Genomic DNA, 24,468 nt, shown 5'->3' on the forward strand with positions numbered 1-24,468 from the left:
ATTAAAGCACTTGTGGTGTGAGCTCGCTCCTGTCCTGGCAGCGGGGGGGTTAGGTCCGGCTTTTTCCCTGATTTCGGGTAGGACACAACTGCTCTGTGCAGCTCCGAAGTAAGAAGATCTCTGACTCTGATGCCTGAACAAAACCTGTTCAGCTTCCTGACTCTGTTTCCTAACTGCATCCAGCTGGAAGAGTAAACTCAGTCCTCTAATGAGGCTGTTTGCAAGCTCTAATTACCTGGTGCACATTAACCTTACCTGGGGTCACGATGCCTCAGGCAGGATGGAAAAACTTACAGGCAGCGTTGTTCCTGGGCACCGAGGTTAAATCTCTCGGACTCCTCCTTCCTCTTCGGTGAGAAGCAGGTGGCTGCGTATTCCCTGGAAAGAGCGATCCCACCTTTCTGGGAGCAGGAGAGGTTTGGTGAGGTGCTGGAGGCAGCTGGGGAGCCGGCGTTAACCCCACGCGCACGGCTCTCCTGGAGGGAGGAAAGCTGATGTGGAAGGCCTCTGCGCCAGAAACACACCAGGAGCTGAGACTCAGTGAAAGGAGTTTATTGGGTTGTATCACCGTTAAATACAAAACGGCTAAAGCGGTACCGCAACGGAGGCGGCAAATCCGAGACGCTCCACGGTTTTCATATACAAAAAAAAAAAAAAAAAAAAAAGTATAAACCACGTGTGAACCTTGCAAAAGGGAGAAACGGTCAAAACAAGATGGACGCTAGAGCGGCTTCAGCTCTGCTCTACGAAACGTCTACCAGAGTCCACAAAGCCTTTTGGGGAGCGGGGCAGCAGAGCTGCCGTACTGGAGGAAGCAGATGAACCTGGTTGATTAAAATGAAAAACCTACCTGCACCACGCTTCAGCTACCGCGCAGGGGATGGGTACAAACCGCTACAAAACACACGGCGCGTTCCAGTTGGAATGGTTCTTAATGGTAACGGCAAGCTACCTGGCTCTGGCGTAAGTGGTGACGGGAGCGGTACCCTGTCATCTCACCGCGTTTCCCAGGGGGTGCGCTTGAACCAAAGGAAAAACACCTGCTATAAATAGGAAACTGCCTTCGAGTTGCTGTTGGACTCAGTTATTTACAGAGCACTGGGATCTGTCCCACACAAAGGTTCAGACCAGTTCCAATATTTAACCAGTGTCCCAGAACCCCCCCTGTACGGCTGGTATAAATATCAGGGAGGCTGTTTCTGCGCAGGGGAAGGGTTGGGGCTCTGTGAGGCTTGAAATATAGAGAAAAAAAATCCATCTAGCAAAAATGAGTAAAAAAAACAGATCTGAGAGGGTGGCTTCAGAGCAGTGTTTCTGAAACACAGCTGGGCTCAGCCCATGGAAGGAAAAAGAAAAAACCTTTGCTGGAAAAAAGGGTGAGAGCTGGGCAGAGCCTAACAGAGCTCGGTACTGGTGTGGGCACCTAACCTGCTCCCTTCCCCTCCCGGAGGACCTGAAGGCAGCGGCGGGCGGGAAGAGCCCCTTGCGGAGCCGAAACGCCAACAGAGACCAAGCGGGGAGCTGCTGGATGTGAGCCTGACAGCACGGGTGGGTATGTGGCGGGGGAACGCGCTTGCTCTCCGCTCCCTGTTAAACCATGCGCAAATAACCGGGGTGAGGAGCTACGGTGGGGGCAAAGCCCCTCGCGCAGGGGCCGGGCGGGATCCTGGGGCTGCTCCCAACCCCGGGGCCAGGGTGGCCCTGGGAGAGCTGCAGATGAGGACAATGGGGACGGGCGACCAAAGGGCTCCGCTGCAGCAACCGTTCCCGCTGCCCACAGAAACCGTTCCCCGCTCCCTGCGGAAACCAAGGCCCTGTTCCCCACTCTGCTCTCCCTCGAGCAGTAACAACCCTAAATCGGAGCTGGTTTTTCTCCTTCTCTTCCCAGGGCAGCGCTCCAGGCCACCGGCTCCTTTACAGCCCGGCCGTGCCTCCTCATCCTCCACACATCCACCCCAGCAGGGTCCCTCCTGCATCCCTGCTGCAAAGAAGGGACCACCCTCCGTTGCTGCGGGCTTGGACGGGCGTCCTCTTGCCGACACAAAGCCCCACGCACCATCCCCTTCACGAAACAAGACTCCTCGAGAGCCGCGCTGCCCTGTCAGGGATCGGGGAGCAGGGACGCGCGCTCCCTCTTCCTTCGCAGCCTCCTCACCCCAAAAATCCCCCTCAAAAACATCACCCCAGCGCAGTCCCCTTCCCCACCAGCCCCATCAGCATCCCACAGCCCCAGCCACCTTCAGCTTCTCCAGCCCAGCCGCGGCTCCGGGGCGAGCGGAGGCCAAAATCACCAATTCCACCTTTTCAGCCCCATTTCGCCACCAGCGGCGACGCCTTCGCCCGGCAGAAAGGGAGAAAATTCAACAACACGTGACACTAAAAACTACCGTAGCAACGGACCCCCGGGGCCAGCGCTCTCCTCCATCTCACATAGAAAAATAAGCCCAATTTGCATTATATATATATATGAATATATAAATATCTCTATATATATATATAAAAATGGCAGAGGGAGCGCTGCGGGGACTATAGCGTGGTCTCACTGCCCATGTCCCGAGGTGGCTTTTCGGTGTCGGTGTCCTCGTAGTCCGACTCCATCTCTATCTTCACCTGGGGCACGGCGCAGATGGGGTTTCGGGAGTAGTTAAAGGCGGGAGACGACGGGCACGAAATCTTCAGGTGAAGCGTAATACTGAGGAGGAGGAGGAGAGAGGGAAGTGAGCATCCAAGCACGGGTACCTGCACCCCAAAACCACCCCAGCAAAGGGCTCTGGATGATGCTACCACCAATAAAAATTCATAAAAGTACGATATTTTTGCCTTTAATATGGACAATCTGTGGAATTTGCAGCTCAAAGTGGAGAATAATCCCAAATTTTCAGGAGTCACATGCGAAAATATACTCAGATATTTCAGAAATACGCCAGGATGACGGCAGCCGGCTCAAGCGAGCGATGCTCAGCCGGGAGCCTTGGTCAGTGACCCCAAAAACGTTTCCTGGCATGGGCGCTGGTCCCCTTGGAGCTGGGGGAGCCCCTTCGGCGGCGTTTACCTGCGATCCAGGTCTGAATCGTTCGGGGAGGAATCAGAACGCAAAGCTCCAGGTGGAGGACCTCTTTCCTGGGGAGACAGGGAGAGGAAACACGGCCCAGGTGAGGAAGGAGCCTCCCCCAAACCCCACACATCCCCCCCTCCAACCTTCCGCCAGGTCCAGCATCCTCCAGGCGGCATGAGGAGGAGAAAAGCGCCCAAAAAGCTGATTTGGGGGTGATTAGAGAACAAGAAAGGCCCCAGCAGCCCCTGCTAGCAGCAGCTTGAGGACAGAGTCAATGAATTACAGCGTTAGAACTTGCCAGCATCGTGACGCAACCTGGCCCCGAGCTGGAATTAACTCGTCCAAATTTATTCTGCATTTTTTTTTGGTCAGGGCTGGCTTTGCACCAGCTCAGAGCAGAAGGTTTGAGCCAAACCAAATGCATCTGCTTCTGTAGCCAGAAGAATGCAGCCACAAGCTCCGCATCCCCTGTTTTAGGGGCTCAAAACCTTCCCAAAAATCTTTATTTTTTAAAAAATCCCCATCAGCGTTGGCTCAAGGGGAGACCCAGGACATCTCCGGTTTCCTAGCCACCTGCCGTACCAAATTACCAGCGGCGCCCAGCCCGCTGCGTCCTCTCGATCCGGCTTTGAACACAGTGAACCCTCCTCCCCGCCTCGGCGGGACGGATCCAGGCCGCGTCTTTCGGAGGGGTTAGTGCCGAGCGGATCCCGTTGCGGGGCGGGGGGTTAGGAAGCGGGAGGGAAGGCGGCAGAGGCTCCTGGGCTCGTTACTTACGGCTGAGGCAATGGGGACCCCCGTTTCGGGGCTGCACTGGCAGGGGCTCCATGGGGATCTTAATGACTGAGGGAGGTGGAAACTGGGGAAGAAAGTGGGGAAACTGGGTGAAAGCAGCGCCTGGGTGGGCTCCGAGACCACCTGGAGCACCCAAAGGAACCCAAAACCTCTGCAGGTGGGTGCACGAGGAGGAGGAAGAGGCTTTGCCTTCCTCTTCCCAAATAAACTCCCAGCCCTTCTGCCTGGGGAAGCGTCTGCAGCAGGGGGTTGCACGGGTTAACGATGCTTTGCCACCGTCCGATGGGTGCTGTGGGATTTTTTACTCTTTACCCTCATGATTTAATGATTTTCCAGGATTTTCCAGCTTTCTGGATGCTCTGAGCATCCCCTGGAGCCTCCGGCCAGCCCCTGAGCATCACTTCAAGCCCCTCAATCAGCCGGTCCCACACAGGCAGTGAGCACCTCCACAAATCAAAGACTTTCATCCCAAATCCACCGACCTGGAAGTTTTGGTGGGACCTTTCCCTCCCCAACCGGTCCAGGATGCTCCCGCCATCCACAGGAGCACCTCACCCACCTCCTCATCGCTGCTGCTGTCTCCTTTATTGCCTTTTTTCTTCTTCTTCTTGTCATCCTCTTTCTTCTTCTCCTTCTCGGGGATGATGTTGTCAATCCAGGCCAGGTCGTGTTGGGAGAAGACAAAATCCAGCAGCCGCCTCACCAGGATCAGGGCTAAGATCTAAGAGGGGAGAGCATCTCGCGTCCTGAGACCTGGGGACCACCAAAATTTCCTTAAATCTCAAAAAAAAAAAAAAGAAAAGAAAAATCAGCCTTACCATGACGGGGAAGATGATGGCGGCCACGGTGGATTTGAGGATCCAGAGGACGGCCAGGCAGACGATCTGCACCAGCGTGAAGAGGTGGATGCGACGCAACGGCACGTGCCGGAGGAAGACGTAGTCGGGTTGGTGCTTGGCCGGCATGAGGAAGAGCTTGCAGCGATCCCAAAACTGTCGGCGGGATGAAGGCTGACGTTACCCCTCGGCCCCATGCCCCAGCCTCCCAGTTTGCCCAGATAAACCCTCTTTTCATGCCCAAAATGGGGAAATTTGGGGCTTTTTGATGTCTCTCGGAATGTTTTGTATACCTGCTGTCCCACGCAGCTGGAAATGTTGGATGCATGCAAATTTGGGGGTCAAAATCCCCCTTTTTGCCCCGGCATAGGACCCCTTTGTGGCCATTACGGAGGAAGAGGAGGAGGAGGAGAAGCGCTTACCTGAATGCCGTTCAGTGACGCGACGCCCATGTACAGAAAGACGCCGTACAGCACCGGCATGGGGATGTACTGGGGAGACGGAGAAAACACAGCGCTTACTGCAAGGGAGGTGGCAGCTCCCGGGGATGGGGAGCAGGGAAGAAATATCCAGCTCAGCCTTTTCTTCCCAGGTCCCCAATAATCTGCAGGGAGCGGGGAACGGGGGTGTTTTACCTTCAGGATAGGGGCCAGGAAGACAGAAATCCCCGTCAGCACGAAGACAATGATGCCCGTCACCCTCTGCTCCCTGGAACGGCGAGAGAAGCAGGATGAGGCTGCACTGGCTGGACCACACTGCTGCTGGACCCGAGGAAGAGCGCGGCTGAGCCTTCCTCACCTGACGCCCAGGAACTGGGGCTGCTCCCCCGGGGCGCTGGTCTCCGTCTCCATCTTCAAGCTGTCGATGTGGGCGATGGAGATGACGGTGGCCGCCACGTACCAGGGCAACCCCATGAAGGAGCAGACGGCCATCAGGATGCCCACCCAGAAGAGGTCCAGGTGGTAGCCCGCAGCTTTCTGCAACACAGCACCCAGCAGGGTCGGGGTGGGGGGCAACACGGCTCACGAAGCTGCTCCTGAATTCACCCCAGAGCCCAGCAACGGGGGGGTTCCCCTGGGATGCACCCTGCAACGCCCCGATCGCACCCCCTGAAGCGTCCTGCATCCCCGTGGTGCACCCTGCATCGCCCTGAGGCACCCCGCATTGCTCCGGGGCACCCTGCATCGCCCTGAGGCACCCCACACCACCACAGTGCCCCCTGCATCACCCTGCTATGCCCATCATTGCTGCGGTGCACCCCACGTTGCGCTGACCCGCCCCACATTACCACAGTGCACCCTGCATCGCTCTGAGGCACCCTGAAGCACCCCACTTTGCCACAGTACACCCTGCATCATCCATCAGTGCTGCAGTGCACCTGCATGACCGTGGTGCATCCTGCAGCCCCCCGAAGCACCCTGCAGCCCCCCGAAGCACCCTGCATTGCTCTCATACACCCTGCTGCACTCTGCATCACCCTCCTACACCTCACATTGCCATGGTGCACCCTGCATCACCCTGAAGCACCCTGCATCACCGTGATGCACCCCACATCGCCACCCTGCATCACCCCACGTCACCCTGAAGCTCCCCACGTCGCCACCCCACTGCACCAGGTGAATTTAACACCCCGGAGGCTTGGTCCCCCCAAAAATACAGCTGGCGAAGGACAGGGTGAACCCCCGCGAACCCCCCTCCCCATGCCTGGCTGCGGCACCCGATCCGCACCCCAAAAGCGGGGATGCAGGGGGTGCCCGATGCGACGCCGTGCCCCCTGGCTCACCCGCAGCTTGTGCTCCTTCCTGTTGACGATGACGGCCGTGATCTGCTGGTCCATGAAGATGAGGATGGTGACGAGGAGGGCGGGCAGGGCGCTGGCCAGGTAAACCCACCACGGGTTCTTCCCGAAGGGAAACACAAACCAGCCTCGGTCCACGCGGGTGGGCTGCGGGGGGAAACCCAAACGCTGACATTTCGGGAAGCTCCACATCACCCCTGAGCCCCATCACCTTCGAGAATCGTCGGATGCATCCCCGAATCCCGCATCCCATCCCCGAATCCCGCATCCCATCCCTGAATCCCACCACCAGGTACCCAAACCACCCCCAGAGCCCCCCACGCTTCAGCGCCAAATTTTCCCCGGCCACTCGCTGGGACGCCCCACGTCACCGCCAGCGATTCTCAGGATGGGGGAGGAAGAGAAGATTTCCGGTAATGCTTCCGGAAAAGGGATTTTATTGGTTTTTTTTTTTTTTCCTGTTTTTTACCTTAAAATCAGTAGGCACTTGGAGCTTTGGGGTGTTGAGTCCGAAAAGCACATCCAGCCCCACAAACATTAGAATGGACATAAAGATAGAGAAATCGCTAATAAGCTTACGCAGCTGCCGGGAGCGAGAGAAAGAGAAAAAGGGGGAAAAACAAGAAAAAAAAGGAAGGAAAAAGAAGTCAGAGAGTTAGAATGTGCCCTCAGGAAAGAAAGCAGGGTTTAAGAAGGTGCCCAGATGCCGCAGGAGCTGCAGTTTTCCCCAAAAACCAGTGAGGAGCTGGAAAAAGAGCACGGGCGGAGAGGTGAGCGGCGCCCTCCCAGCGCGGCAGAACCTGGATGATACTGGGGACGTGGAGCTTAGGGGTGTCCAGTCCGAAACAGGCGTCCACGCCGCAGAAGAGGAGGATGGAGAAGACGTTGGAAAAATCGGCAATGAAAGCCCTGACCTGGAGGCAAGACGGGGAAAGGGGGGTGGAAAGGGTAATTAATGGGACGGAGAGGCTAATTAATGGGACGGAGAGGCTAATTAATGGGATGGAGAGGTTTGCTCCTGCTTCTGCATCCTTACTCCGGGCTTTCTGGCTCCGCTCACCCACGGATAACCGGGATATAACCCACAAAATGCAGATTCCCCCCCCAACCCCTGCGTTGCAAGGTGATGGGTTATTCAGCACGTGAGAGCCAAATCAGTGGCTAAAAACGATGAGGATTCTCCTAATTGCTACCAACATCTCCTAAAAATACAGATTGATTTTCTCGGAGCTCTTCGCATCCAGCAAAGAGAGTGGCGGCGGCTCCCGTTTTTCCCACTTTTTGGAAAAAAAGAAGCTAAAACCCGGCGCTTTCCTTACCTTGGTGGGGAAATAGCGGCTGAATTTGAATTTTTTCAGCGTCAAGGTCATGGAGTAGGTCCCGAAGAAGAGGATGAAGGACATGAGGGCCAGGTCAGGCACGAATTTACAGGATTTGCCCACTAAGCTGCCGCCGTATTTCAGGCACTCCTTCTTACTCAGCTGGGTCCAGTCCAGAGCTGTCAGGTTAATAGCATTGTACTGGGGAGAAACCCCCCAGAAAAGGAAAATTAGCATTTTAAGTAAGGGCAGCATGCAAGGAAAAGGGTATTTCCAGCCAAAAAAAAAGCAAAATTAGCATCCTAGATAAAGGCAGCATGCAAGGAAAAAGGTATTTCCCAGCCAAAAAAAGCATTTTCTGTAATTGCAGCAGGCAAGGAAAGGGCATTTCCCGGCCAAAAAATTGCAAACTCAGCAGTCTGAGCAACTGTAGCGCCCAAGGAAAGCCGTATTTCCCAGGGCTGCCGTGGCTGGGAGCCCCATACCCATGGGAAAACCCTGGAGCTGCTATTGATTTGGGAAAAAAACGGGGATATGGCGCCGCCGAGCCCAACCGAGACCCCAAATCAAGGCAAATCCCGCGATTCCGTCGCTGCAAGATGACACACGGCGCTCCCCGGGCGCAAAAGCCCCTTGGATTCGCCCTCCCTCGTCCCAAATTTCCCGTGGGGATGAGCGAGCCCGCTTACCAGAGAAACGTTAGTGGTGTTCGGTGCCACTGGAGCTGGAGCATCGAACGAGGTCGCGTTGGCTGCGGGAAAGGAGTTTGTTACTGAGGTTTTGGGCTGAGAGCGAGGTTTCTGCCTCAAAAGCGGAGAGGCGCGGCTCAGCCCGGCCGGCGCCAAAGTGAAAGCGGGGCCGAACGCGTCTTCCGAGTGCCGCGCGGGATCAGCATCCCGAGGGCGGAGCAGGATTTGGGGAGAAAACCCCCGTTTCTAACCCCGCGGCGACTTCGCCCCGATTAATCCCACGCGCCGGCGGCTTCTCCTTCGGCGGCTTCTCCTTCCGGGGCTGGCGAGCGCCAGGGGCGAGGTATTTTTAGGAACTTCCCAGCTCCTGAAATTTTTTGGAGCTTGCCGGGGAAGCCGCCGGCAGCGGGGTCGAGCGTCCCGACACCCACGTCTTAAAACCGCGGGGGCAGGAGTTTGAAACCCAGCATTAAAAACACTATTATTATTATTTTTTCCTCCATAATCTTTTTTTTTTTTCCAAAAATCAGCCTTATTTGTGATTTCTACAACTTCAAGGGTAGCACAGCACTGGCTCTACGTAAACCCCTTATCGGAGCGGAGAGAAAAGCAAAATACATGGAAAAAAAAATAACAACAAAACCCCCACGGGGGAAGAGTATCAAATATTAAAATAATTTTAATATTTAGAAGGCGATACTCACTTGAGATTGAAATCAGCCCAAATTGATGTGTGCAGCAGAGACAAATATGGTACAAATCAGTTATAATAATAAAAAATCAGAACTAATTAAAAAAAAAATTAAAAAAAAAAAAAAAGGACGTAGGGGGAATTAAACAGAATTTCTCAATATCAAGGGGAATGGAAAATCCAAGGTGGGCGTCACCGCCTCGGGTGCCCGGGCAGCGAGGGTGAGGAACGGGGCCGGGTCGCAAAGAGGTTGGAGGTTTTTGGGGTGCAAATGCCTCTCGGCCGCCCGGGATCTTCTCGGGACGGAGGCTTGGAAAAAGGGGGAGATCTCCCCGGAGGCTAAAGCTTCGCCGTCCCGCTGCGCTGAGCCGCGGCGGTGGGCGCTGCTGGGCAGACAGAGGTGGTCGGGGTCTCGTTTAGGATGTTTCACCCCTCGGGATGGCGGTGGGCACCGGGCTGCGCCGTCCCGCAGGTCGGATTTGGGAAGGTTTCGCTTCGGAAAGAACCGCGTCGTCTGCGGGCGCTCCCCGTCGCGCACAGGGCTTGCAAAATCCAAGGGGATCGCGTCACTCGGCGGGCGGTCGATAAACAGAAGTTGAGGAAAAATGGAAACTTAAACCAAATCAAGGTTATTTCCGTCGCAGCAGGTCGGGAAGGTCTCTTCTCGCAATGACAGAAGGTGTTGGGTGGCACATCACGGGCGCTTGCGCTTCTGGGGAGAGCTTCACCGTTGCACCTCTCTGCTGCCTCTATCTGCAGCTGATGCTCCCCAAAATTGCTAGCATTCAGGCTTTTTAAATAAATCAGCTCATCTGAGAGCAGGCGGTGGCTGGTACTGGCCCAAAACAAGGATCTCCGCTCCCTGCCGGGCGGTCACACCCGAGCTGCGCCATTCTGACCGGGGATCACCGGGAACGTCTATCCAGGAGCAAAACCAGAGGAGCCGTCAAAAGATCGTCTGCTCAGAGCGCAACGGCCTCTCCTTTTTGAAAAGGAGTAAGGAAGAGGAGAAAAACCAGTCCCAGGCGGTTTCCACAGCCAACTGGGACATCTAGGGTGTCCCGGACACTGGAGCGGACAAAACCCCTCCAGCACATTTTCTGGAGACCAAGTTTCCATCGGCAGCAGGTTGAATTAACGATGTAAAATGTCTTTTTTTTTTTTTTTTTTCCATATTTCCTTCTTATCTATCCAGATCCGGCTGCTCCAGGCTGAGGCCCTGGCTCTCCGGCACCATTCGCTGTGTTCCGGCAAACACCGACGCGCTCACCCATGAGGGACAAGGCTCTACTTCCATCTTGCGCAAAAATACCCTCAGAGGAGAAGGAGGTCTCTCCACCCCACACTGACCGGGTAGCTGCCTCCTTCCGTGTCCTTGGCCAATGATCCGGCGGGATTTCTCCGTGGCAGGGCCCACCCCATCCCCTTCATCTTCCCTATCCGGCGCCGAAAAAGCTGTGTACTCACCTGGGTCGGGAGCAACGCACTCGCACTTGTACATGGTCACGTAGTCCGGCTTGAAGTCCGAGTTGATGGGGTAGTACTTGAAGGCTCCGATCATCTTCTTGATGGCGTCGTAGATGAAGATGAAGCTGATGAGGGTGGAGAAGCCTTCCTCCGTGAAGCGGGTGATGTACTTTATAATGAAGCTGGCGTCGGTGGCCACCAGGATAAGGCACTGTAGGGCAGAGTGCAAGCCGATCCAGAGGCGGAACTCCATGTAGTCGATGCCGTTGCCTCTGAAAGTGAGGACGAGGGGAGAGGAGCCCCGTGAGAGCACGCCGCGGGGTGGGGGACAGCTCCCATCCTGGTACGGGTGGGTCCCGGTTCCCCCCGGCGTCGCCCAGCACCTACTTGCTGAAGTCGAAGAGCAGCTTCTCGAAGATGAGGATGGGGCCAGTGCTGCTGAGGATGATGAGCGGCTGCCCGGCGAAGAGGCAAAACATGGAGCCTGCCATCGCCGTGCCAAGGAAGCTCTCCATGACGCCCTGGGGATGGACCGGACCCAGCATTATGGTGATGCTGTGCCGCGTCACGTCCCCACGGACATCCCGGGTGGAGATGGGAATTACGGACCTCTGCTTGGACCTACAGAGGACATCTGGGACATGTCCCCTTGCTCCTGGCATTGCCGTTGAGATGGGTTTTCCCATCCCACAGGTATTTCAGGACTCCCAGTCCCATTGGGCAATGGATTTCCCATCGGCGCAAGCCATCTCATCCCATCCCATCCCTGCCTGCCATCCCCAAGCCAAAGTGACCTCCCCGCTCCTTGGACTCAACCTGGTAGTTGTCCGTAGCATCCCCAAGCAAGCCCCCAAAGGTGATGGCGTTGGTGATGCAGCCCAGGTAGATGAACAAGATGGCGGAGATGGACTGGATATGAAAGCCTTCATAGAAGTCGCTGGGGAACCAGGGCAGCTTCCTCTTGATATCCAAATAGAGGCCACCACAAAACCTGGGGAGACACCACCAAGGACCAGACGCATGGGCCTTGCACCAAAATAGATAGCGTGCTGCTGTCCCCAAAAGGATTCCGCCCCTCTGTGCCCCAGGAGACCACGGGGTGAACCAGCAGGAGATGCTGATGGGTGCTGGCACCTTCTGAAGTTTTTTGGGTGGTGGGGCACTTGCTCACCTGCCGGTCCACGTGAGCTCTTCCCCAATTTCGTGAACTTCGGGCATCTCCCCATCATCGCTGCCTCCTCCACCGCCCCCGGCGCCTGCCCCACCGGCCGTGCCATTCATCTGCCCCACTTCGTTCAGCGAGAAAACAGATTTCCTGCAGGAGAGAGTCATCGGTGTCGGCCACGGCACCCGCCCTACCACGCTGGTCCTGGCGCAGGGACCATGACCAAAGCCATGATGACGCTCTCCACCTGCACTACAGCTTGGGTTTTGGGGTGAATTTGGAAAGATAAAGAGCTGGATTTGCTCAGCCCTGGGGGGTAATGGAGATTTTGCAGTGTCCTCCTCCAGCATCTCCAAAACAGGAGAGATGGGGACAGCCCAGCCCCACGTCTCCCACTCACCTCTTCTCAGCCGAGGGCACTTTTTTAGGTGGCTCAATCCTAATGTTGGGGTCCCACTCGCCGGGCGGCAGGACGATGACTTCATCTAGGAACTCATCGATGCCGGCGATCAGGTCTTCTCTATCCCGGGCTTTGTAGGCAACATCGCTGAAGAGCTGGGGGTCGAGAGAGGAGAGGCGTCAGCCTGGGAACGGCGTCCAGCACGCACACGTCCCACCTCGTTATGGGCTGGGTGTTGCATCTACTCACATCATCCACCATGAGAGTGGCGATGGCTCTGCCGATCTCGTTGTAGGATTTGGCTTTTCCCGCGGGACCAAGAAGGATAAAGAGGAACCTGGGAAGGGAAAGGTGCCACGTTGGCAACCTCAGACCACCGGCATCTGTGTCACGAGACCACTCGGTGCTTTGGACCCAAAGGAATTGTGCTCACCTGGTGGGGACGGGCACCTCCGTCACCCCTCCCAGCATTGTCGCCTGGAGGAGCCGCACGAAAGCCACGAAGGGCTTCTCCAGGAACTCCACTTCTCCCACCAGCACGTTGGAGGCCTCCGCATCCTTGGGGATCTTCTTGATGAACTTATTCTTCAGCTGTTGGAAAGATGAGGGTGGGGAACAGCACGGTCGCCGAAATTTGGCTTTTCCCCCTCTTTTCCACACCTCAAAAGCTGAAGCCGTAGGCTCAAACCTCTTGATCCCTGATGGTCCGGGACTCCCGGAGGCAGGGATTCAAGAGCCACAGCCAAGAATAAACCAACAAGAATTCCTGAGCTTCTGCATTATTCCAAACCACCACTAAGCCCGAGATGAAGTTGGAACCACGCGCTGGGGGCTCCCTAACGCAACGTGCAACCGGGCGGTTTGCAAAAGGGGTGAAGAGAATCTGAGCCAAAAATGACGGATCCTGGAGCAAGCCAGTATGGATTTTTGTGAGTCCCCGCAACCCCCGGCTCCCCAAGACCCTACACGACGCGGAAACGCCGCTCGGCCTGTGCGCGGGGGATGTTTTTGTAGCTCGTTCCCCCCGTCTCATCCTCGGAGCAGGAATGAATAATGGTGGGAAATCTCATTCATGGATTTGTCCCCCGGGTCTCGTCTCCCCTGCAGCTCTCTCATTATTCCTCTGACAGGGTTCAATACCAGCCCGGGCAGGGTGTTATGATAATCTATACGCCAGCATGAGGGGAGGCATGTGAGCAGCAAGCTCTCCCCTTTCTAATCTTTTAAACCCAAATGGAAAAAAAAAAAATTAAAAAAATTAATAATAAAGCAACTCCTCCAATGCGGCTTGGAAAAAGCCAGAGCAGGAGTGAACAGCGACCACTAAGCTCGGAGCAACACTTAAAAAGTCCCTTTGTAGTGGGCCTAACAGGGCGATTAAATCGAAATGCTTTGCATATTTTGGGATTAACCCTCCGCACCCCACCGCTGGAGGCTGATATTTGGGGTTCGTTAGCGGGCGGCTGGCATTATTGCAGCTCTGATTTAGGACAGTGCCCTGGAAACCTTCTGCCTCCCTGATACGGTGGCGTCCCCGCCCGTGGCTCCCAGTAACGGATGGATTTCCATCCTTGGCTTTCCCTTAAATTCCACTGGGACAGGTAAAGCCAGCAAGGACACCCCCGGGGAAAAGTCATCCTGCGCTGTCCCGTCCAAATGCGCGTCGTGTTTGACGTTCCCTTCGGTTTACGCTGAAACCACGCACAAATCGAATCAGGGAAATGGCCAAATAATGCATCGACAATTCCCAGCTAAATATCCTTGGGATCAGGACACAGAGGGGACTCGGAGCAAAGGAACGGCACTGCCGAGCAGCGATCTGCCCGAGCAGCCCCACCTCCGTCCCAGCAAACCAGGGAGGGCAAATCCCCCCGACGGACTCTGGGCTGAGCTCCGCGTGGAGAAACCCGCGTCCATCGCGCTGGAAAAGGAGGGAAAATCGGACCCTGCCTCTGTTTCCAGCCCGTTGCCACGAGAGCTGCGTCCCTGTTTGCAGCCCCAAGGGCTTGGCTGGGATTTCTCCTCTGCAACTGCCCTCACCCAGGCAGGGAACGGCTCTTGTAGGATCCCCGCGCTCTTCCAAGCGCCCTTCCTCTTTCCTGCCTGAAGATTCGAAGGAATTTTTTTCTCCACCCTGAGGATCTCAAGCTCCATCAGCATCCTGCCGTGTCCCTAATTCCACGTTCTGCTCAGGTATTTTTTTCTGGGCCAGCTTCCCCATGAGTTAGCAGGGATCAATACGTGTATTAATTTCCCTAATTAGGAATTTGTGCGGTTATCGACCGAGCGCGGCTGCCCAAGGCTCACATGGACCTCAGCAACCGCAGAGCGCCCGCCCCACCGCGGGTTGCGTGGGATGACGCGCTCCTCGCAGCGTGGCGCTCGTGTTTTTGGGGACGGTTACCTGGTCGGTGCTGGGCGTGTCCGAGATGTCGTTCATGCTGCGACTCTGCGCGTGACCTGGCGGAGAGAACAGACGGAAGGTGAGACCAACCTGAAGGTGAGGCGCAGCCCGATTTCAGCCCCACGTGCAAGGAGAAAACGTGGTGGGAGGACTTCAGCGCAAAGAAAACCAACGTTATTTATCACAGCTGGGCTTGCAAACCGAATAAAATACGATGAAAACCCAGGAATCTGAGTTTTTCCGATATCTGTCCCCCTGTGGTTACACAAACCGCACCTCATTCACGGCTGTAATTGCATTTCCCCGCTCTCGTACGGCAACTTGATTTTATTTTTTTGTTTTCCTGCTTTTTTTAGGACCATTTCCGCCTCCCCGCCACTCTCCCCGCCTTACGCAGGCGGCCGTAGCTCGCGCTCTGCCGCATCCGCAGATCCTCGGTGGAGCGGTGGAAGGCGGCGCCGGCGGCCGGGCTCCGGACGGGGCTGCGGGCTGGGGGAAAGGAGCCGTTAGAGAAGATGAAGGTGCCAACGGGAACCACCAGGTGATGCCGAGGATGAAAATCAGCTGCCCAGCACAGACATGACCCTTCCAGCACCCACACACCAGCGATGTGCTTTTCCCCTCCCCTCTCCTTTGCACTTTTATCCCACCCATGGCAATTTTTCCCTTGGCAAGGAATGAATTGCCTCAACCCAAGTCTCCCCGCACAAGGAGCCCGCACACCTCACACCTCACCAATGCTCTCTTCACGGCTATCAACGCAATATTTCGTTAGAAGTGCAATTTCTGTTACTTAGGAAGACCCAATGCTTTATTTGGCTTTTTAATCTCATAATTCTCCAAAGAAAGCTACACTTGAAACCTGCCACGACCTTTACATTTCAGAATATTTATGTTGGCCACCACCAAGTTTGACCTGAAGGTTTCTCCTCCCTGAACTGGTGACGAGTCCCATTTTTCATCTCAGATGCTTAAACTGAATTACTTCGCTATAAAGATTTAAAGAATTCCCTTTAGTCCCACGCGTTTTCTGTGTCAGGCCCAGCATGTTCTCAGAAGACCTCCTGAACTCCCAAAGCTGTGTCTTCCTTGGGAAAAACCATCTGGACCGGTTTTGTTGAGCTGCTCCGCTCAACACTTCCAAGTCGTGCTCCGTTTTGAGAGCTTCCGGGCAAATGTCAGCTCAAATATTGAGCCCTTTGACACGGATGATGGCCAGGGGATGGGAATATTGATTGGAATATTGCTTATTGATGACCTCTTCCATGTGCACTTTGAGCTCGGGCACCGCGGTTTCTGTCTACCCAGGGAGCAGTCAAAGCCCGGCAAATCCCAGCCTCCACCAGATGACCTCCGTTTAAACCTAAGTAAATAATCTAGGGTGAAAACAAACAAATCCCCTTTTATAATGGCTCAAAAATAGGCAGGTTCAACCGCGGAGCAGACTGGATTTGTCTGTAGGCTGCTCTGCCAGAAAGCTCCTTGGCCAAGCAACCACCAACATTGTTGTCCATCACGCGACAACCTTGCCCGTCACATAATGATGTTGTCCGTCACATAATGACGTTGTCCATCTCAGCAGACATCTCCTTGGCTTCCAGCTCCCAATGACCCACGCCCCCAACTCTTAAAGCCACCAGTAGCAGAGCTTTTGGGGTCTCTCTCAATTGTTGGGTACCCCAAATGTTTGGGTTTCTCCCTTTTCTTCTCCCAAGATCTTCCTCCCCCATAGGCTTGCTCACCAAAAACTCAGGGATGCAACCGGGCACACGTTGGACCCCAAGGACTCACTTGTGTTGGAGGAGACGGACTTGCCGATATCGGCCAAGGACCGGTGGATTGGCTTCTTGGTTTGGTGCCGGTGCTTCCTGAGGAGCACGTAGCTTATCTTCTCCCGCAGCTCCGGCTTGAGCAGACCGTCCTCGATCTGCTTCTCAATGACATCATCTGAAAGCACCGAACGAGGGAGGCGCACAGGTTACCCCACCGCAAACCCTCCCAGAAAGCTCATGTCAACACTTGTTGAGCGAAGCTGATGGCCCTCAACTCCCGTCTTTGCTTATTCCTGTGCAAGTTGGTTTATATTTGCACGCACCAAGTAAAGGCATCTAAATCTGTTCCCAGCACCTTAGGACGCGGGGAAAAACCCATCTGAAGCCACCAGTACCTGCTCGTACCTATGATTTGGGGCAAAGAGTAACCGTCCAGGTCCAGGAGCACTGTTCCCGTCTGTAGACACGTCCGCAGCTCAAACAGGCTGTGCAGAGACAAGGTGGCCACGTGGGGCTTGCTCCACCTCTCCCCGCCTTCCTCCACCTTTTCTTCAAACTTTATCCACCTGGAATGAGAACGGCAGCCGTGGGGATGGGCACGGAGTGGGGACGGCGTACGGGAAGAGAATATGGGAATTGCTTTTCCCGGTGGCGCTTCCCTTCTGCTGGTGGCTTTGCAAGCTTGAATTAATTCATCCTGCATTTTTTTTGCTTGTTATTCAAGACGGGAACAGAGAAATCAAGTAACATCACTGCAGAGCGGAGCAAAAACCTCTCGGCTCCACCACTGAACACAACCCTGCAGATCTCCCCCTCCTCAAATTGTTCCTGCAGGATTTGGGAGGTTTTCCCGAGGAATGGAACTTGCCTTAGCCGGGATCTGCGCCGGCATGGGCCAGCCGTGCACGCAGGGGAGCAAAACCCAGGGCTCTGTAAAAATCTTTTTAACTCCTTCGCAATTCGGACTCCAACCTGGGCGCTCCACTCCCAGGGTGGGAGATGAGAGGGCTCGGAAACCCTCGGAAATCAGCCCTTCCGCCTCCCTTCCTCAATTTCACAAACCAAAGACTGCAGAGCAAATTTGGGAAAGGTGGCCGCTTTCTCCCGGCTCCCTGGGAACAGGGCTCGGGCTCCAGGAAGGCGGGCAGCTTTCGGCAAGATGTCGATTTGGGGAAGAAAGCTGCTTTTCCGTTCCGGGAGGTTTGCAAGCTCCGTGGATTAGACTTCGCGGGGCTTAACCTTACAACTTTTAACTGGTACAACTGGGATTTGGGCTCCTGCCGCCGCAGAGGGCACTGATGACAGAAAGGATGTGGGAGGAGAAGGGGTTTTGGGAACGGCTGATGGCTCCTGAATGCCGCAGGGGAAGGGCGGAGAGAGCCCGGGATGGCATCGGCCAGAGCGGGGCGCATTAAAATGCCACCACAAAGAGAAAATGCCGGGTGTCCCTATTAAAAAAGCCCCATTAAGTCCCCAAAAGTCCCTATTAAAAAGTTTTTTTGGGGACAAAACCCCAGCACATCCAAAAATATCAAATTTGACCCCAGTGCCCATCACTTCAAAGTTCCCCACCCTGATTTCTCTGCAGAAACCCTTTCTCCAGCCCTTACAACGCGGCTTTTACTGGGAGGAAATTCAAGCTTCCCGCCGCAGCGCCCGCTACGGCCCGGCGGCGCTCACCCAAAGCCGATTAGGTTGCTTTTTGTTTCCTTTTCTCCCCGTTTTCCTGCCGAAAGTGGGTTATTAGCGCGTGCACGGGGCGGCAGCTTGGGGCGGTGTGCGGGACGCGAGGCACGTTTCCAGCGGCCCCTTCGCCCTGGGAGCGGCATCCCGTGATGCCTTCGCCAAGGCTACAGCAAAACCCCGTCTCCCTGCTGGGCTTGGCTTTTTTTATTTCCATTTATTTCCATTTATTGCGGATTTAGCCGCAGGTAGCGCTGCTCCCACCGAGGAGTCGCTCTCCCGTGGCTAAAGAGGCTGAACCGCTCCGCGCCGGAGAGCAGAAATCCAGGACTTGAGAAACCTCCATCCTCCTGGGGGGAATTTGGAAGCCCTCATCTCAAGCCCTCCCTGATGAAAATCTCAACGCAAGCACTGAGCTTGAGCGGGGAGGGGTGAGGAGATACAGACTCAGGCAAAATTGGGGGGAAAAATAAAGGATTTCAGCAACAGCATCCCTGCGCTGCTGCGTTCTGGGCAGGGCTGGCAACCAGGAGGACGCCTAAGAGCTTTCCAGATTTTTGGTGATGCCAAAAACCAGCCCAAGAGATGGGATGAGCACCCGCAGGGCCTGATCCTGCTCTCTTCCCCATCCCTTGGGCAAAACTCCACACCCGGACTGGGAAATCCCACGTGTGCCACTGAACGGAAAGGGATCAGCATCCCCGACTCCCTTCCCAAAGCTCCCAAACAAACCCCCAGCTCCCACTCAGCTGAGGGGGAGAAAATCCTACTGGGATTTGAGATGTTTCCTTTGGATGAGCTCCGGACTCAATACAGCGAACGCCACTTGCACCTCCCCTACTACGTTTGTCAAAGATGGAGTTGGTGGGGATTTATCATCGTTCCATGAGGGGCAGGAGAAGTTTCACTCCTGGCCCGGCCAGCAAAAGCATGAGGGGAAAAAAAGACCCAAGAAAACGTTCTTTATCTCACTTGTTCCCATTTCCCAGCTCTTGGCTCTAGTTCTTCAGTCTCCCAGCGTGTTATCCCATTTTTTCCCCCTCCCAGCCCTTTCCGCAGGGCTTTGCTCTCACGCTGCAACTGGGAAAACGATGCTCATTCCCTGACCCCGCTTCCACCCAGGGATATTTAGGGGCGGGGGATTTTTACCTGCCGTATTTTCAACCCAGAGCATCTCCCCTCTCCTCACCTGGCCGACTCTTTCCACTCCATCTCCTCGCCGTCATGCTGCAGCGTGTCCATCTCCGTGAAGAGCGTGGGGTTGGGAGGTTCATCGTCTTCCCCCAGGATGTAGCGGAGGCGTTCGGCAGCCGGTGACACTGCCGGAGGGGGGAAAAAAAAAAAAAAAAAAGAAACAAAAAAACCCAAGTTTATCATCGGCCAGAGAGGAGATGATCCCGCACCATTCCCATATGGAAAGCCCTGGGGGTTAAAGAGGGATCTGTAGGGGTATTTAGGATCCTGGGGTAAAAAAGGGGAGATTTTCAAGAAAATGTTTAAAGTCAGAGATGCTGAGGAGACGAGAAACTCTAAGTGATCCTGGCCCAAATTCCCTGTGCAAGGAGATAGGGGATGCTGGCAGAAAGGATGAGCGGAGGCTGCATAGCAGCCAGGAGGGGAACACCGGGCTGGGAATCAAGGAACGCAGCCACCCCTGCACACAACACAGTCAAATTCCCCTTCCAGAAGCATTGTGTGCCCCGTATCCGTGGGGTATCCCGCGTTTTTCCCTGCCCTGGAGCCTGGTTTTGCCAGGTTAGAGCTGCCTGCCCTCAGCGGCCAAATCCTTCCTGTCTCCGGCACGGCGTATCGGGACGCGCGAGGGCTCGGCATGCGTCCGCCCACTGGATCCCCGAGGGGAACGTGGATCACTCGAGGGGAATTACACAAATTCACCATTTCTGCAGGAAAAATCCAGCTTCCTGCTGCAAATAACTGGCCAAACTGGGGAGGGCAGTTATTGCCTCCTGCTCCCCGCGGCGTTTTGGGAAGGGGACCGGCCACGCGTCACCTGCCTGATGGGAAAAGGGTTTTTCATCTCTGGAGCATTCCTGTGGTCACGGGAGGGTGACGGACCTGCCCTCTCCTCCCGAAAAAGAAGCCGAGCTGGGTTTTCTTTTAACCCTCTCCGTCTTCGTGTGCATTTCTAGCAAAGCCTCGTAATTTGGGTGGCGGGGAGGAATCAAACACCCGGACGCAGCACGGATGGGATCGCTCCCCAGTCGCCCCGTGATTTGAACAAGAGGTTCCGATGGGCCATCCGCCAGGCTCCGTGGAAACGGTGCATTTTGAACAAAATCTCACGTCTTAGCCCTCTCCTGACACGGCAGGAGTCAATCCAGCTCGGAAAATGCCTTTGTTAGCGGAATCCTCCCGTTCCCAACCCTAGGAATAAGAGAGTCGGGGAACGGGGTACTCAAAAAAGCAGATAATTAAATTCCTACGTGTGAGCAGAGGAAAAACCGGGAATATTGCCCTGTCCCCCCACCGAAGCAGACAAAACCCAACCCACGGCGGCCGTGAAAGAAGAGGACGTCCCGTGCACTCCGGGCTGAGCCCTGCTTAACCGGCTTAAGCCCTTTAAGCCCCACCACCGGGTCTAAAGCCCTGTTGTCAAGTCCTCCTTCCACTTCCATAAGCTTCATTATTACGATTATTAATATTCCTGTTAATTTTAGAGCTGGGCGACGTGCCCGGAAGGCTCCGGCTGGTTTAAGCCTGAGTGCCGTTCGCGTAAAAGGGGATGAAATCGGGTGCGACAGCGGCAACACCCCCAGCCTCACGCCGTCTGCTTTGCTCAGCAGCCCAAACTTTAAATTTCCCGAAACCTCTCAGATTCACACCAAACGCAACGAGCGGGATGGCGGCAAAGGGAGTTTGCCGGAAATACCCATCTTGGGTACAAAAAGGGGGGGAATTTGCAATCTGGTGGGGTTAGAGCTCTGCAAATCCTCGTCTCGGTGGTTGCTGCTCCCAGCAAGGCCCAAATTCCCCCTTTTGTGCCCTAAAAAACAGGTCCCACCTGCCAGAGGGCCCCCTCAGAGACCCGTATCGGGGTGTCGGGGCTGCGACATGCTTTAACGACCGGAAACCACAAAAGCTTGCACATAAAGGGCTTTTTGGGATGTTTTCAGCTTTTCTCCCCCCCATTCTCCCCCAGTTTAAGGAATAAAGCCATCTCTCGACACACAACGCGTGCTTCCCGGCAGCGGCCGCCTCCTTTCCTCGCCGCTCGCTGACCCGAACAAAGAGCCGCTTGCTAAACCAACAGCGCCGGGGCTTTGCCAAAATCCACGAGGTTTGTTCACCTGGAGAACCCTTTCGTGCCCGGGGAAGCACCCAGCTCGGCATCTGGTTACAACCCAGCTCTCCGCTAATTTTTTTTTTTTTTTTTTCCTCCTGGAAATTTGTTCCAGCACCTAAATTAATCCCGGGAAGCAGCAGGTATTCCTTGGAAGAATTTACTGAATAGCGACGTCCAGGGCTTGGCACCTCTGGGAAACACGGACCCGAACGGAGCCCGCAGCTGCAGACCGAGCTCAGCGTTAACGCTGGTGATAACACCGGAGAATTTTACGGACGCAAGAGCCGGCATTTCCGTGGGCAATCAGACAGGAGAAAGCAGTTGCACTGATTTACACCTCCTCTAACTTGAGGTGCACAGAGCCCTCGCACCCCAGCTTTGATCCAGCCGTAAATCCTCCCCTAGCAATGCTTTTCCGACCCCAAAATCCCGCTCTGGCTTTAGGCACATTAAAAAAAGCGGTGCTAAAACGGGGGACGGGGACGGCGATGCCGCCGGGGTTCCCCATCCAGCTGGGCAGCGGGACTAAGCCTGATTTAAGGCTCCGGCACGTTAACCACCTGCCGTCGTGGTCCTTGGAGATAGGCGAGCGCCCTTCCCCGCGGTTTCGGGGCTCAGAAGGGTTCTCTTTCCCAAAATAAAGAGGAGACTGGGGTGCACATCCCATGGGATGAGATGCTCCGTTCCTGTTCAGGAAACCCCCAGGTCCAGGAGGTTTTTCTCCTTCCACGTATCATCTTTTCTGCTGGGGAGCGGTGGAAGCTGATACAGCCCCCGTCCTCCCACCCCGTTAGATTTTTGGGGTGATTTTAGCACCCTGAGCTGGCTCCCAAGTTTCAGCAAAGCTCAAAAAAAAAAAAAAAAGGAGCCTTTCTTCCCCTCCAGCTCCCCCCACCACGGACACCAGCGAGCGATGGAAAGAACTTACCTGGAATCGTTTCCATTTTTTCCCCCTCGTTTCTTCCCGGCTAAACCAAACCTTCGCTGCACAGTACAAAAAAAAAAAAAAAACAAAAAAAAAAAGCCCAAACCAAACTCCCCAACTTCCTCCTTTATCCACTCAGGCTTGTTAAACTCCCAAGGCTTAAGGAGCAGATTATAGAGAATATAAAGCACTTTCCTTTCCCTTCGGCTCTCATGACGGGAAGTTACCAAATCCAACGGGATGCGTGTAGGAGAGGTGAGCGCTCTGGGCGGCAGCGGGATGGAGAGAGCGAGAAAGGGGAGGGCGGGACAGGTGGGAGGACAGAAATCAAAGGTTTGGGATTATTTCGTGGAGGGTTTTTGTTTCCCACTCAGAAAGAGGTAAAAAAAAAACAACCCTCCAAGCTCAGGGCAGAGATTTTTTTGGGAAAAAACATCCAAATGAGGGAGATTTCCTGGGGGAAAGCAGGGCTGCTGCGGAGTTGCGGCTTTTTGGGGGTTTTTTCCTCCATCAAATGACTTTGCCCACCCCAAAACCGGCCCAGTGTTACATCCCTTCCTGCGGAAAGGATGGGACGCGGCCCCGCTCGCGCTGCCACGGAAGGAGCTGCAAACAGAAACCCTCTCCCCATGCAAAAAAACCTGGAAAACTTTTCTCTCCGGAGCGAAAAGCGAAGCCGAGCCCCTGCGCGCTCCGCTGAGCCACGACGTGGTCTGCTTGACGTAAACCCAAACGTAAATTTCTATAGGGGGGAGTGGGGAAAAAAGCCCCAAAACCCAAGAGATCGACAGCTACTTTGCTGAGCAAAGTGTTAATCTTCGCTAAGGAGATTTAACGAGGCCGGGAAAAACCCCCGGCAAAAGCCTGTCGGGAACAAGGTGTGATGCCTGGGGATGGCTGCACCCCCGGGACCCCGTTGCACCCAAATTTCCTCATCAGCAACCTCCCAAGGCCAAGGACAACGTGTTTTTAAACCTAAACAACCTCAAATCCCATTTCCCACCCTGCACCTGGCTCTCCGAGACATCCACGGGGAAAAATAAACCTGGGAAGTGTCAGGAAAAGCGGCGCCAAATGCAAGCACCAGAGCAAGCAAGGTGCACGGGGGCGATTTAATCCCGCGGTAAACGACGCCGCAAAACCCCTCCTGCTTTTTCGGCGACTCACTGGTCCTGCTGGCGTTGTCGTTGCCGCTCTCATAGCAGCCGTGGCCGCCGTCGTCAGTGTCGGAGCGATCCTGCTGCTCGTAGTGCCGCTCGCTCTCGCTCGTCCTGTCCCGGCTGGAAGCAGATCTTCGCCGGCGCCGTTTTCTCCGGTAGCCCCGAGGCACCGGCACCCCGATGTAGATGGAGTGGTAATCTAGAGAGGGGGAAAAAAAAAAAAAAAAAAAAAAAAGCTTTAGAGAGGAGATCTGGGTGTTTATCACTTCCAAAAAAAAAAAAGCCAGGGAGATATTTGCCTTCATCCCAGTTTAAAACACCCGCAGGAGCTTTTCCCAGTTTGTGAACGGGATGTGTCGAGCCGAGCGCTGGGAGCTCTGGCGCATCAGCCCGCAGGAAAGCCCCCGCTGCTGTTTGGGGCATCCCAGGGGGGTTTCACTCACCTTCCTCATCGTCGTATCTCCTCCTGGAGCTGCTGAGCCCCCTCTCGCTCATCCCGTCCTCATCCTCCAGCATGGTCCCGCCGCTCCGGGAGAGCTGAGCCGCAGGGAGGAGAAAGGAGAGAGACTTTAAAGGGTGCAACGGGAATTGTTGACGTGTGGCCCCAGTGAAATCACAGGGTCCTTCCCAGCCGGGGCGAGGATCACTGGGGAGCTGGGACCTTCCCTGCGGACGCACCCTCCGGCACCTCCTGCCAGCGCCCACGTCCCGCTCGCCTCGGCGAGATCAGCCCTGCCGGCGCTCCACCTCCACTCTCCCCATATTTTGGAAAATCCGGATAAATTTCACCGGGGTTCCGTCTCCGGTCTCTTACTCCTGCTGCTCAAAGGAAGGCCTAAGTGAAGTGTAAGAGATTATTGCAGGGACTTGCTGGCGCTGTTACGGACACGAGGTCAGCTAATGGGGGCGGCCTGCTGGCAGTAAGTGCCCGGTTAATTTTCGGGGGTGACCCACACAGATAAAAAAACGATTTTTGCAAAAGCAGAGTTTGTTTTTCCCCATCTC

General features: G+C 55.1%; 1 protein-coding gene across 2 annotated transcripts; it reads right to left on the reverse strand.

Annotated features, from left to right (window-relative positions):
* Positions 1 to 28: 28 nt before the first annotated feature.
* Positions 29 to 23,986, reverse strand: SLC4A5 (solute carrier family 4 member 5). Of its 2 annotated transcripts, none has more exons than XM_086767932.1 (25): positions 23,907 to 23,986; positions 23,471 to 23,662; positions 19,264 to 19,393; positions 16,797 to 16,957; positions 16,411 to 16,566; positions 15,013 to 15,108; positions 14,620 to 14,675; positions 12,649 to 12,806; positions 12,465 to 12,552; positions 12,216 to 12,370; positions 11,822 to 11,965; positions 11,467 to 11,641; positions 11,038 to 11,171; positions 10,651 to 10,922; positions 8,493 to 8,554; positions 7,804 to 8,004; positions 6,954 to 7,067; positions 6,470 to 6,631; positions 5,485 to 5,663; positions 5,322 to 5,394; positions 5,109 to 5,177; positions 4,669 to 4,842; positions 4,410 to 4,571; positions 3,053 to 3,120; positions 29 to 2,692 (listed from the first exon to the last, which is right to left on the reverse strand). In XM_086767932.1, the coding sequence occupies exons 1-25, from the start codon at positions 23,977 to 23,979 to the stop codon at positions 2,527 to 2,529; spliced, it is 3,420 nt and encodes a 1,139-aa protein (XP_086624058.1). In that variant the 5' UTR covers positions 23,980 to 23,986; the 3' UTR covers positions 29 to 2,526. The 2 variants fall into 2 exon arrangements, with proteins under 2 accessions (XP_086624058.1, XP_086624057.1); XM_086767931.1 differs by lacking the exon at positions 6,954 to 7,067 and adding an exon at positions 7,285 to 7,398.
* Positions 23,987 to 24,468: the final 482 nt, after the last annotated feature.

This window comes from Chlamydotis macqueenii, chromosome 27 (genome assembly GCF_036417535.1).
Source record: "Chlamydotis macqueenii isolate bChlMac1 chromosome 27, bChlMac1.mat, whole genome shotgun sequence".
Taxonomy (NCBI): domain Eukaryota; kingdom Metazoa; phylum Chordata; class Aves; order Otidiformes; family Otididae; genus Chlamydotis; species Chlamydotis macqueenii.